Here is a 14,812-nt window from a genome sequence, read left to right as displayed (position 1 = left end):
TAACTTCACACTTCCTTAACAGGGTCTTGAGGATCCCAACGGCTCCCCACTTGAGGGGTTCCATTTCCACACTTTGAAAATGATGATATTACACAAACATATTTTAAAAGGTAGCAAATGAAGGTGATTTGCAGACGACCATAAAAACAAAGTTCATAAACCAAGTGGTTTAGCTTCTAAGTCTATGAAATCTGGGCTTCAATAGAATTAGAATTAGAATGGGCTTCCCTGGTGGTGCAGACAGTTAAAGAATCTGCCTGCAATGAAGGAGACCTGGGTTCTATCCCTGGGTGGGAAAAATCCCCTGGAGAAGGGAATGGCTACCCACTTCAGTATTCTTGCCTGGAAAATTCCATGGACAGAGGAGCCTGGTGGGCTACAATCAATGGGGTTGCAAAGAGTCAGACATGACTGAGCAACTAGCACTTTCACTTTCAAGACTATAGAGACAATAAACGAACACCCTATTATTGAATGTAAATACAGAATCAACTCTATAGACTTTCCTCCAGGTAATCATGGAACTGTAAGGATGAAAAAAACTGCCTCTGCAAGTATAAAACAGATTATACAGACAAGTCAATAGTAAAATCTACTGAATAGTTACATCATTAAGATTAGGACACAGCTCTACTTCATTACAATAATTATGGTAAGATGTTAGAAAGCATTGCTAAGGGTCAACGCTCTTTCCTGAAGAGCTATAAAAATAAAGTGGATATCTACATATTTAGAACAGTATAAAAAATATTCCTTTCTAGACTTAAGAGTCCTTGAGTATTTTTATCCCATTGAAATGGTCTCTGACACATCTGACATTTCCTCCTTTACACACTTTTCTACTTCTTCAACAAATAACTGACGCAAACCTCTCCATTGACAGTTCTTCTTTGTTTTTTCCTTAATCCTTCTGTTTTCACAGTGTTTTGGTTCCAACTCCAGCCCCCACACTTACTGCTTCATCAGTTTCATTCACTGCTGCCTGTATTTTTCCATACACCTGTAAGTCAGTTTACATTTTGAAATTCAAAAATATAATTAAATGTTATACATTCTTGTGCATTATAAAGATAACTGCAACTCAAACTATGAATAAACTGAAAGAGAAGGGAAAACACAATAGTTTCAAATGACCCCAAAAAAAAATTTCAATAGACACTTGCACATTACTTTGCCAGCAAAAGCATTTAAGCTATTTCAATACTTTATGTTCTGCTTGTATCAACCACCCACTTGTTCTCTTGCAATCTATAAACCCTGGGTTTGGGAAAACAATGCTAAATCAAAACTTGTCCTGGGTGAATAAACATAAGTGACTTGGTAAAGACACCCCAAAAGAAAAAGGTAACAAAGATTTTTTTCTTTTAGAAAAAAAAAAAAATCAAGAAAGAGAGTTTAACTCTTGTATAATAAGTCAGTTAAAGCTTTCTAAATCAACCAAAGACTGTAGCTAAGCAACATGATTCTTCACTGTGCTCAAAAAAGGGGGCTGCCAGGCATCAGTAGCCTCATTTCTCACTGAAAGCTTTGACAAGTTTCTACCATATTTTATATAATTGTAGCACAGGGAGTGCCAGATTAGATCTGATTTGCTGTCATGATGGGATTTTTTTCCTCATAAGCTAATGATGCAAAGCTATATTTAACCCCTAAAAAGTACCCCCCCCCCCCGGCACTCACTGTATATTCTGATTGCCTCTCATATCTAGAATTGGACAAGTAGCAATTTTTCTGCTACTGGAAATGACAAAAGCAAAGGTTTAATAGGTTGAGATATTTTTTCCTCTGATTGACTCATTATAAATTTAGCTACATACTCCAAATCTGTTCAGTAACTTCATATTTCATCAGATGTTCTCTCACTGCATTGAAAAGATCAAGAAATCTAGTCCTTTGAGCTTATATCTATTGCCGTATGTAAGACAATCTCCTTGCCCCAGCCTATTCTAGCCAAGCTGCATATGCTGCATACATATGTGCCTACCTTTAAGCTCAACCCCACTCTAACCTCTGATCATAGAGAACTCTGGGAGTATTTTAAGTGTTTATCTTCACCAGTAGAGTTTACTTATATATAATGATCTCCTTGGCATCCCAGTACCCAGTGAGTTGCAATCCTTCATATTCACATTTGTTTCATTTCTACATTCTGACTGGTATTCTGATTCCCTGCTAGGAAGAAGAAGGTCCCTTTCCTTCACATCTGCCCTCTTAATTGATGTCCAGACAATGTGTGCAGTCTTTGCCAACTTATATCACTCAGTCGTGTCCAACTCTTTGCGACCCCATGGACTGTAGCCTGGCAGGCTCCTCTGTCCATGGAATTTTCCAGGTTAGAATACTGGAGTGGGTTGCCATTTCCTTTTCCAGGGGATCTTTCCAACCCAGGGATCGAACCCAGGTCTCTCACATTGCAGGCAGACTCTTTACCGTCTGAGCCACCAGGGAAACCCTTTATATCTATATCTATGGAGATGGATTTATCCCGTGAGTTTAATTTCAAACTGGACATTCCTACCATCACAAGTCACTGCCATACATTGAAACAAGAATAGCACCACTGGAAAGAAACTTATGGTGCTGCCACTCACACACCTACAAGATGGAAGGCCTTGTGCATGGATCCTAATCCGAATTTCCATGTGAGCTTTCCATACCCTCTCAGAAATCAGTTTTGGCCACCTGAGAGCTAGATCACTTCTTCTTGATTGGTATACTTCTAATCAATGTTATGCAAATTCTACCATGTCTCTTGGCTGAACCCCCATGGGTACCACCACAAGACTAACAGTATCAGCCCATGGGCCATTACCACTCAGTGATTCTCTTTCCAAACCACCATATGTCACCCATAGTACCTTCCTAGAGTTTAACTTTCTACAATAACACTTACTAGTTTTATGATCCTAGTCAAGTTACTTAAACCACTCTAAGTCTTAATTTTCTCATCTAGAAAACAGGAATAACAGTAATAGGCAACTCACAGAATAAGTAAATATGAAATGGATGTCTTAATTTTTAAATAATTATCTTCTTACACAAAGATCGAAAAACAAACTTGTATCAAAGGGATGCTTCACTTCTGGTGTCAAAATAGACTCTTCAGACCTGGGCTGAAGAAAATTTAATTACTAGCAGATATTATGAAAAATGCCTTTACCTACACTATTCATAAGAGATCTTATAAGATCCTGTTAACAGGTTTTTTTTTTTTTAATTTTAGGTAGTCCATAAAGTTGATAAAGTAGAAAGCTATAAATCAGGATGTAATGGTTTTATAGATTAAGCAGACAGATAAAGAGATAGATCAAGAGAAAGAGTCTGTTCACCTTAAATAGACGGGATGTGCTCCCTCTTTGTAAATTCTAAAGCAGATACTTCAAAGGTCCCAACATTAGATCAACAAGTTCAAGAAGGCTGGTAATGCAATTGAGTGACATGGAATGTATACTAAGGAGGATTATTCAGAAGCAGATACTGAATATCATGACCTTATCACAGTGGAAAAATGGATTTATCTTCCACTCTATGGTACCTGGTATCTGATTCCTTCATAAGAAAAAGAAGCAACTTAGAGGAAAAAATAATTATACTCCTCTTATGCCTCGTTTCTGGCTCACATTATTCCAGATTCACAACCTAAAGTCAACTAAACAAGATTTGATTTTCCCTTCTCACTTCAATCGGAATGTATTAGTCCTGCATAACCATTACCAAAGTGCTTAATGAGTAAGTAGAAATCAAATCCCATAAGCTAGCTTGAATGAAGGTGACAATAATGAACAACCATTTGCTTTATTATTATGACAGAGAAAAATAAGAAAATCTGGAGTTTGGCAGGCACGATCACATGCAGTGTGAGAATTCCAGGTATTTCCAATGCAAGGGTAGGCAGGGCTTTGCTTTTGGATGGAAATACCTTTTAGTGGTTTCCTTTACAGTATACCAGACATATAAAATCTTAGGGCTGCAAAGATACTTAAGAGGCACCTACTTCAACTACATAGCTAATGGTGCATGAAATTTTTATGAGCCCTGCAAAATTCCTCCCTCCTTCCCTCTCTCTGCCCCCACTTTCCCCTAGCCACAAGATGGCAATAGCCACTGGTGAATCCTTGCTCTGTTGTTGGAAACATCTTTCTCTGAACAAGAGAGCCAACTCTGAACAAGAATTTGAAAAAAGATAGATACATGTATACGTATAACTGAATCACTTTGCTGTAGACCTGAAACTAACACAATATTGTTAATCAACTATACTCCAAGATAAAGTAAAAAGTTAAAAATAAGATAAAAAAGAGAGAGACCCAGTTTTCCTTTAACTGACTTGTTAAGCATCTCAGTACAGTTATTTTGAAATAATATTTCCTAGCCCTAGTTTTGGAACAATACAGAATATCTAGTCCAAATAACTCTCAGGAGTACAGGGAAAACTCTGAAAATATAAACAGTTTTCTATTAATTTTAGAAAGGACTATATAACAAAATCAAACAAGTTAGGTCTTCAAACAACTTCAAAAAGAAATGGGGACTTATACAGAAGTGGTATGGCCTCTTTTGATTAAGCCTAGTAAAACACCCATACTTGTCTGAATCAGAAGACATCTAGCCTAAAAGAAAGACTGAGAAGCATACTGACATCAGTCTTCAAATATCTGTGTGTTTGTTATGAAGAAAAAAAGTTTAACTTTATTTTGAGCAATTCCATGGGGAGAAATCAAAAGCAGTAACTCTATATTATAAGGAGGCCATCTACGCACAGAGTGGGCAGCCTCTATTAATTCAATAAATGTGCCAGGCACTGTGCTGGGCACCAGTGAACAGCTGATCACTACCCTACATACAAGAAGAGTGGGATTTCACATCATCACACTTTGTATTGGTAATCAGAGGAAACAGAATTGGTACTACAAACACAATGGAAATGTAAATATCTAGAAGATTATCAGCATTTACTTTTTTCCATTTACTGGAAGACTTTTTACAGTTTTCAGTGTAAAATAATGGCATTAAAAATAGTTGGTTGATTTCTCGTTATTAATTTTCAGTTCCATTAATACAGCAGATCATAAGGCTGATTACATTAGCCAAAATTCATTTCAAATTTGTCCTTAAATGTCCCTTAGTGAAGTTAAGGAAAATGATTCACCCATATAAGGAAATTCAGGGCTTTGAAAGGTTTCAATAATTTGTGTGGTTTGACTGCACTGTAAGTAGGCCATATTCAAAAGCCTGGCTTGTCCACTACACTGTCCAGTGTCCATTAGTTGCAGGTGGTTATTTTATTTTTCAAATCAGGATAATAAGGCCAAGGACATGAATTCTTAATTTTGTTTAGCTGATTTTCAATATAGGCATATGAAGCTTGTGGCTATCATATTGAACAGGACAGTTCTAGAGACAGGTAAATGATAATACTCATAATGCAGAACTTTTCTAAAGAAAGTATTACCTTTTGTATTTGACCATCCAAGGGGATTTACAGAGTATATTATTTTAAATTGCAAAATATTTACAATTCTTCATAATATCAATAAGATGGTATGTGACCTGGAAACACTTTTCCCACACAAAGATTTTCTGATTATCTCAAAGTGAACTACTTATTTCTGAACTCGAAGATTAGTTATTCATCGCTCTTTACAAAAAAAAGGCAAGTGTTCTAAATTTGCTGTCCTGCTCAATGATGACAAGTGGATGTCAGCAGGGTGTATGCAGCAGGTATTTTTTTTTTTTAATATATAAGCTCTTCCTTCAAAGTAAATGTGACATTTTAATAATCCGTGAGAAAGCCTTTTGAAGTGAGCATTTTGAAAATGGATTTGGAAATGTTTTCAGTGTTATGTGGTTTTTGTTGTCAAAAACTATAAATACTCATATAGCCATACAGTTTAAACTTGGAAATAAAATTTCCTAATCTATTTGAAAATATTCCCCATGAAAGTCTGAGTGGATTTTTAACCTATTCTTTTAAAATATTAAAATGCCAAGCTTTCCAATTAGTTTTCAGGGACCAATTGACATCAGGTAAAATGAAAAACTGCTAGCTGTATTTCTGAAAAAAACCTTTGCAAAATTGGAAACTGAAAAATGAACACTGTTATTTAGCAAATACAGTCAACAATTTATTTCTTCAGTGTGGACTGACATATCCTTCTGAGGCATATTTTCAACTATGACAGACATTAAAACTAAGTATAAAAATAAACTGAACTTAGAGACCTCTGAATCATTGCACTGCTAAGTATTAAGCTAAGACTTTTAAAATTTTAAATGGTGAAGCATAATAAATCACAACACTATCACTGAAAATTTTTCAAAACTTGTAACCAGATATATTTGGAGAAGGAAATGGCAACCCACTCCAGTCTTCTTGCCCAGAGAATCCCCGTGGACAGAGGAGCCTGGTGGGCTACAGTCCATGGGGTCACAAAGAGTCAGACACAACTGAATGACTAATAACAATATTTATTATTATAAAATATAATCTACATTAAAACAATGTTTCTTCAACCCAATTAAGTTTTCTTATAACATACAAAATATATTACAAAAGATGCATATACTCTACAGATTAAAAAACATACAAATACTATTTGTGAATGCTTAAAGCATTTTTACTAATAGAATATAATAAAAAAGTTTCAAGGTCACAGTTCTGTACTTCAAATAGTGATTTTAAAAAATCTTCTAAAGGAAACAAGCAAAAGAAAACCTTTAAAACAAAAATAGCAATTTAGGTGAATGTTTTTAATAAACTATTCTGTAGGAGAGGACTCTGTGTACCCAAATGAAACAATGATATGAAATAGGTCAAGAATTATTTAAATGGCCACAGGAAACTTGATCGAGTCCAGGTAGCAGTGATATGGATCAGTTATAAAAATGGCCAAAATAATCCTGGAATCTGGTTCAACTCACAGTGTCAACTGAGATCTCATTTTACTATGCCCTTCAAAAAGCACTTATTGGCCCCCTAAACTTGGTAACAACCCAAACTTGTTGAGAAATCATTTTCCTCACAAACCATCCCATGCCTTTCTAAAATGCTCTTGAAGCTTCTTTCACTGGTTACATACTACTTATTTGTTCCCAATATCAGACTCTGTATCTAGTTTAAGATACCTCAGAGGCTGAAAAGTCAACACGCTGGAAAAAAAAAATTTTTAAGTGAAAAGCTTGCCTCAATTACAACTTAGAAATTTGTTACTCCCTGTCATATTTACAAGAGAAGAATGTTAAACATTGGTAAAAATAAAATCCCCAGAAAACATGATTTAAGTCTCTGTTTCTAATGATGTGGATTTTCATAGACAGGCCCCTGTTTTATGTTTAGTCATTAAAGTCATGTCCAACTCTTTGTGACCCCATGGACTGTAGCCCACCAGGATCCTCTGTCCATGGGATTTCCCAGACAAAAATACTGGAGTGGGTTACCATTTCCTTCTGCAGGGGATCCTCCTGACCCAGGAATCAAACCCACATCTCATGTCTCCTGCATTGGCAGGCAAGTTCTTTACCATTGAGTCACCTGGGCAGCCCAGACGGACCCATACCTCTTACAAATACCAATCATGTTAAGAATGTCCCAAAACAAGTCAGTTTACGCAATGATCCTTGGGGGTCTGTAACAGATTTGTGGCAAGGAACGGAAGGCAGCCAGAGGAGATGAAAAACACCCTGAACAAGAGCTTTGTTTCGATTTTACCACGCAGTAAAAAGATCAGTAGAAGCCAGTTCCTAGTCTCCAATTCACATCACTACACAGAAGGAATTGAAAGACTATCGTTACTCCTGAGTCTGAGAATGTGGTATAGACCAGCAGTAGTGCCGAGAGTGACCAGCACCAACTCCAGAACCTGACAGAAGCTCCACAAAAAGATGTGAAGAGTTCCAGTCCAGCCCTGTGTCCATCAGACTATGCACCAGGGACTGCCAACCTAGGACACCAAGATCTCCTACTCCCAACACTAGGACCTCGACAAGTGAGGGGGTCAAGGGATCCAGAGTTTAAGTCAAACAGGCACTTTGTAGATTCAATGTTTGTTGATGTTATTTTTTTGATCACTGAACCTTTGTACAACATTGTCAAATGAGATTCACTGAACTGTTGGTTGTCTTACAGGGTGAGCTTTTCATTTTTTCCTATAGGAACTGAATAAATTCAAAGCTCCCATATATAAAGCCAAAAGTTACATATTTCACCCTAATCTCTGTTTACCAGAACAGAGGATTATATTTTATCTTGAAATAATTTAGTTTATTTGACAGCTTTAAAAAGACACAACCCACAGAAAATTGATAAGCCTGATGTAATGAAAATAAATCAATCTTCTAAAAAGCCATCCAATAAGACCACCCAGTCAAATAAACAGATGTGCTATAAGGAAAAAGAAAACTACACCAAGATTATTAGAGGCAAGCAACAACTGTAACAGACTGATAAGCAAATATCTCCTTGTTTCTGGACAGACTGTTTATTGAACCACCCAGGAACACCACTGAAACAAGGCTATACAGAAATGAGCACATACAGATCAATATTCACAATCTGACACTCATGTAGAAAAAAATTCCACCCTTGCTAAAAGACAAAGTTATGAAGCTCTATGCCACTGGCATGGAGACAATAATCAGGCTAAAGATATTTACCAAATCACTGACTGAAATTCATATGTTTAGAAATGCCAGAACCATCTAAAGGGAAGTGGGAACTCAGAAAAGTTTAAATCCATACGAAAAATAGTGAGCAGAGGTGAAAAGAGGATCTTGACCTCTGTGACTTGACAAGACAGAAATACTTCATTTACATAATAGGGTACCAACTGGGAAGAAGGGGACAAAGGCAATAAGGGTGGGGTGGAGGGTGGGCTATGTGGAAGTATATCAAGATGTGGGAGTCGGGGTGTGTGGGTTACTGAGGAAGTGGGGGTCACAGGAACATAGTGGGAATATGTGATGGGCTTAGAGAGACATAGGGGACTATGCGGGTTCCTAGGGAGATTAGGATTGGAGAAGGAAATGGCAACCCACTCCAGTGTTCTTGCCTGGAGAATCCCAGGGACGGGGGAGCCTGGTGGGCTGCCGTCTATAGGGTCGCACAGAGTCGGACACGACTAAAGTGACTTATCAGGGAGATTAGGGGGTGAGAGGGTTGAGGGATATTGCGGTGGGCAGGTGAAGGTGTGTGTGGAATGTAGGGGGGATGTGCGGAACTGTGGAAGATTATTTGGGTCATGGTGGGCTACAGGGAAATGTGGCAAAAATTCAAACTGAAGATGTAGATTACTACATTTATAGGAATATCCCCTGTTTTAAGTAAATCATGCTGACTTTCCTCATAAATTCAGGGACTCAAAGTAGAGACAACTGAAGTACTTAAGGTCAGGAATCTTAGTGTACATTTGTTTTAGAGCAGTTGGGGACTTGAGAAATAAGATTACTAAAAATGAAATGAGGATGTCATCACATGTCACCTCTGGAATTACAGAACATCAGTTGATACTAACTCAAAAGGACACAAGCACCCAAATACTCATAGCAGCATTATTTACAATCACCAAGATAAAGAAACAACCTGAGTGTCCATCCACAAATGAATGGACAAAGATGATGTGGCATACATTATATATGTATATAGAGGCTTCCTCAATGGCTCAAGCAGTAAAGAATCCCCTGGAGGAGGGCATGGCAACCCACTGCAGTATTCTTGCCTGGAGAATCCCATGGACAGAGGAGCCTGGGGGGCTACAGTCCACGGGGTTGCAATGAGTAGGATACGACTGAAGTGACTGAGTGCACCCAAACACACAATGGAATACTACTCAGCCATAAAAAGAATGAAACGTTGCCATCCGCAGCAACGTGGATGGACTTGGAGGGCATTATGCTAAGTGTAGTAAGTCAGACAGAAAGACAAATACTCTACATTACTTAAATGTAGAATCTAAAAAATACAACAAACTAGTGATTATAGTAAAAAAAAAAAAAAAAAAGAAGAAGACGAAGAAGAAGCAGCAGCAGCAAACTCACAGATTCAGAGAACAAACTAGTGATTACCAGTGAGGAGAGGGAATGAGGGGAGTGGCAATATGGGGGTAGAGGGAAAAAGGGTTATTATGGGATTATATGAAATCAACTGTGTTAAACTTGACAATTGTAAAGCACCACAGAATTTAAAGACTCTTTCATTCAATTAAAAAAAATTTTTTTAAAGAAGACAAGTGGCAGTCTTATTTCCAGACGTATGATTTCTCTGCCTGTTCCTTGCCAACTGGAGTTCCATGAAATTAAGTAGGGACAGGAATTGAACATTGCAAAAAACACACCAAATACACACATCTCCTTTCCAGTTTCCTGCGAACAGTTTTCTCCTTCTTCTCAATATCTCCTAGCTGTACTTTCTCTATTTGCTTTTCTGACAGATGGCAGGGTGTCTGAACAAATAGCATCAATGTTTCAAAAAGCATCACATTCCATAAAATGTGCATAATTTGGTTGACCCCTATTGGGATGGTTTCTCACTTCATGGCTATTTTAATTTCCAGCTCATTTTGAACAATAGGGTCAGACTTTGACTAAAGCCAAACTTCAGACATAATTTTAGTTTCAGCCTTCTCTTAGTCCCCAAATGAATAGTTATTCTGCACAAATTTCATTTGCTACTCCTCTTTCAGTTCATTTGGCAACAGTCAGGCCTGCATAACATATCTTTTTCCCCAGTAAGATACGTCTTGTTCACTTACACACACAAATACAATCTACTCAGAAGTAATATATTTCTGAGATTTCAGAGAACTTAATCTCCATTTTCTTACCTCTGAATTATTAAGGTGACATTTGTGAGTTCCTGAAAACCAGCCATCACTTGAACATTGGTCAATGTCCACCTTCTGAAGATTTATGTCTACTTTCATGACACCCCTTAAAATAGAGAAAGACAAAAAGAACAAATTAATCTGAGCTTTTACAATTTCTAATTCTGTGTTCTAACCTAAAAATCAGACAAATCGGCACAAGAATGCACTAAAATTCTCCAAATTGCCTACTCATACTCATCTAAAGTGTGCCAGTGTAGGTAGGGACAAAAGAACAGAAACAGCAAGTTATTCGTTTTGTGTAAGCACCGAAGGCGGGCTCTGTACTGTTCTCTGTTTCAGCTCCCTGTATAATGCCTGGCACACAGTAACTGTTCAATAGTATTTGTTGATTGGCTGAACTCCAGACAGAATTACTGTGGACATGGAAGCAAAGCTGACTCTGAAATAATACTTGCTCCCAAAACCTCTTTTGTCAAAGCACATTTTTTCAAAAGCCCTTCTGTCATTTCTTTCTACTCCTACTTCCCAATGCAGGGCCAGGGATGGGAAGTTTGGGGCAAGGGAGGAAGAGGGAATGAGTTAAGAGGGGAAGATAGGATCAGAAAGAAAGCATCTCTTTCCTCAAATTCCTTGTATTATAGTTCTTCTAGCTACAAAACACACACATAAAATAACAAAACAAATGTAAAAGATATACAGCCAACAATTTTTAAATCTAAAATATTAATTTAAAAACATTAATGATTACATTGTGCCAAACTAAAGCACCTCTCAGAAAAGGAATATGGTACAACAGCTAATTCAGGAAGCCTAATACAACATGTCATGACTCATTTTTCTCATCTCTTTTCTCCTTTTAAACTACTGTGAAATTTTCTGACAGAGTGGGTTAATGTCTTTTGGGCTTCATCTAGAGTGAATAAATCATTTACTTTTTAAGGCTGTTTCCATTCTTTTCATATTAACCTGTGAAAAAGTATGTACTACACTACCTAGTGCTACCATGCTTAAAAACAAAGAGGCACACCAAAACCTGATATCGGCATTTAGTTATCCAGACAACCCAGAATATATGTAAGTTCATTTTTCAGAGGATCACTCAAAGGAAGATGCAAACGTTTATCATAAAAAACTTCAGAGAAATAGCCCTAGTTTGCAAAATACTACCGCTGTGGACTATAATCCCATAAAACAAATACTATTTATGCAATAAAGAGCTAAATTTCCAAGCCATGAAAGTGAGTCGCTCAGTCGAGTCTGACTCTTTGCAACCCCATGAACTACACAGTTCATGGAATTCTCCAGGCCAGAATACTGCAGTGGGTAGCCTTTCTCTTCTCCTAATGCCTTAAAACCATTTGCTCTTTCAATACATATTTATTGTCTGGTATATATACATATCAAGATAAGAGATGCCACGGTCTCTCCCAAGAAACCCCAAAGGTTTAAAATGTCTTTAAAAGTATCGGAATAAAAAAAAAAAGTATTGGAATATTTCATAGAGAATGGATGCTAAATTCTGGGGAATGTGGAAAGTTAACACTTGGGGGTACAACAGGCATTCTATAAACACTGGTTGACTTGCTGTCTTCACCAATCAGGACTTCACATAAAACTGTGCTCCACATATTCATGCCAATCAGGCAAGCCCACTCCAGGCTCTACTTAGGTCTTTTGAAAATAACATATTCAGCTTTTCATTCATTTAATAAATTACTTATCAAGCATCTACTATGGGCCAAAATTATTCTTGGCCTCTGACATTAGTAAGCTGAAAAAAAAAAAAAAAGTTCCTGCCTTCATGGAGTTTAACTCTAGCCAGACAAATAAACCACGGTTATAATAAATAAGTATTCTTCCTTGGAAAATTTCATGAGTAGAGGAGCCAGATGGGCTACAGTACATGGGGTCGCAAAGAGTCGGACATAACTGAGTAGACACATAATAAGTAAGTAAATTAAACTTAGTAATACAAACTATAAAGTGAGATGGAGGGGAAAAACTACCTTCAAGTAGGTAAGAGGGATGGATGGGAGTACAGAGTAGGTCAAGATTTTTTCAAAGGGTGGTCAGGATAGGCCTCACTGAAGTTAAGATTTCTAACTCGCTGGTTCAAGGTATAATTACGGGTAGTTTTGTATTCACACACTAAGTTACCAGTCATCTTCTTCTACGACATAAAATTTCCCACTGAACTATGTCCGCTATGATATTCTTGAACAGCTGAGGAATGTAAGTAGCAAACCAATATAAATATACATTTCTATTGCACAAGCTTTCCTCCAGTAACCGCTACACTTTAGTCGCAAGATAGTGAAGATCTCAAAACCCTCCAGAGCTGGCTTAAGAACAAGGGCTAATTAGGGATTCCAGAAGGATGCAATTACCTCTGGTCCCTTCCCTGGGAAATTTGGTTTAAGAAACTGGTATCTTAAGGGCTAGAGTTTTCCGCCATTTTTTTTTTTTTTAATTCCACATTCCTACAGAAACAAAAAGTCACCGTAGACTTGAAACCCAGTTCAGAATGCTCCCAGGGCTCAGTGCAAAGCCACCAAAGGTAATGAGCCATGCGCTTACCAGCTGGGAAATCAATGCTGACTCATCTTCATTAGTACCTGGGCCTTGGCGCCTAGGGAGCGACAAAGCCCTCGGGAAGGCACCGACACTTCCTGCAGGGTAAGTGGAAGTCTGCGAGGCTAAATTGGAAAAGAAAGCTCTCCGAGTGGCGAAAATCATGCAGCCAAGTACAAGGCAGACGCTCAAAAAGCTAACAGCCCCACGCATGCGCGCTGGCAGGGCTTGGGCCTGGGAAGATCCACGCCAAGCCTGCAAGCTGCTCCCCTGAGCACTCTCTTCTGAGGCGGAAGTGCTGCTACCACATCCGGTGAGCCGGCACCGCTGGGAAGCGCTGAGGGCCCGGAAGGGGCTGGTGTTTGGTGGGCTGCAGACTGGAAGACAAGGGCCAAAAAGAGCCTGGTAAGTGGGCTCCAGAGAATGGAAAATATAGCAGGTAACGTTCCCCAAATCTTTGGGTGCTTAACTGACCCGCAGACTAGCATTTTTCTCCCCTTGTTCCTTTGACTTCCAAAAGGCCTCAAGGCCAAAACAAGGTTCATCCGCCAACCAGGTTTGGAATTTACCTAAAGTTCTCTGTCCGTGGATGGGCTTACGTCCTTAAAGTTACCTGGTAGGTAACTTGTTTGTTGTGAAACTCACCCCCCAAATCAAAACAATTTGTCAAGTTCCTTAAATTCTACTCCCTTCGGGTACCTTGACCCTTTCCCTCCATTTCTGCTACTCCTGCCTCATTCAGGCCTTCTTCATCTCTCATGGAGCTAAAAAATTTGTGTAATAGTCTACTTATTTGGTCCTGTCTGGCATTGCACCAGTGAAGGTCTCGATTTATAGGCCCTTCTTTAAGAAAGGTTTAGCGTCCTTCTTTAAGAAACAAGTACAAAATCATGAATACTTATTTTTATCACAATATGACCCTTTGGCCTTACGTATTTGTGTTACTACTGCTGAATGGGTAGTAATTTCATTACTAGAAGGCTTTTCTATACCAGGATGGCTAGCGATAAGTTAGATGTGACTACAAACTAACTTAGTATGTATTGTTAAATAATTCAGAACTTCTGCTTAACCAATTTCCAAAAATGCCCACAGCCCAGGGAAAATGTAATGGAGGGCAAAATTATAATAGAAAGAGACCATTCAGTTATAACTTCCTGTTGCAAATTTTACACAAAAACAGTTAACCACAAAACTCATTGTTAGTGCTTGACCCAGGACATTAGAAAGTTCCCCATGCAAGCAGGGGGCCCTAAAGCTTAACCATCAAACGCTGCTGTCTATTTAATCTTTGGAATATGTGAATATGATCCTCACAGTTACCTGCTTAAAATCAGTATTTCCCACTCTCCTGAAGAATGAAATCCAAATTCCTTGGTATAACATTATATCCAGGCCCCTCTTGTTTCTGATTTCTCCAT

General features: G+C 38.2%; 1 protein-coding gene across 1 annotated transcript in view; it reads right to left on the bottom strand.

The window, feature by feature from the left end:
• Nucleotides 1-14,812, bottom strand: part of GPR158 (G protein-coupled receptor 158) — a 287,610-nt gene that overhangs the window by 245,278 nt on the left and 27,520 nt on the right. Inside the window, exon 2 of the mRNA XM_061126225.1 lies at nucleotides 10,818-10,923. Within this exon, the coding sequence (XP_060982208.1) occupies nucleotides 10,818-10,923 (106 nt within the window). The remainder of the gene's footprint in view (nucleotides 1-10,817; nucleotides 10,924-14,812) is intronic.

The sequence above is a fragment of the Dama dama genome, chromosome 23 (assembly GCF_033118175.1).
Source record: "Dama dama isolate Ldn47 chromosome 23, ASM3311817v1, whole genome shotgun sequence".
Classification (NCBI taxonomy): domain Eukaryota; kingdom Metazoa; phylum Chordata; class Mammalia; order Artiodactyla; family Cervidae; genus Dama; species Dama dama.
Note: the sequence above shows the minus strand (reverse complement) of the source record. Positions and strands in the feature narration are given on the sequence as shown.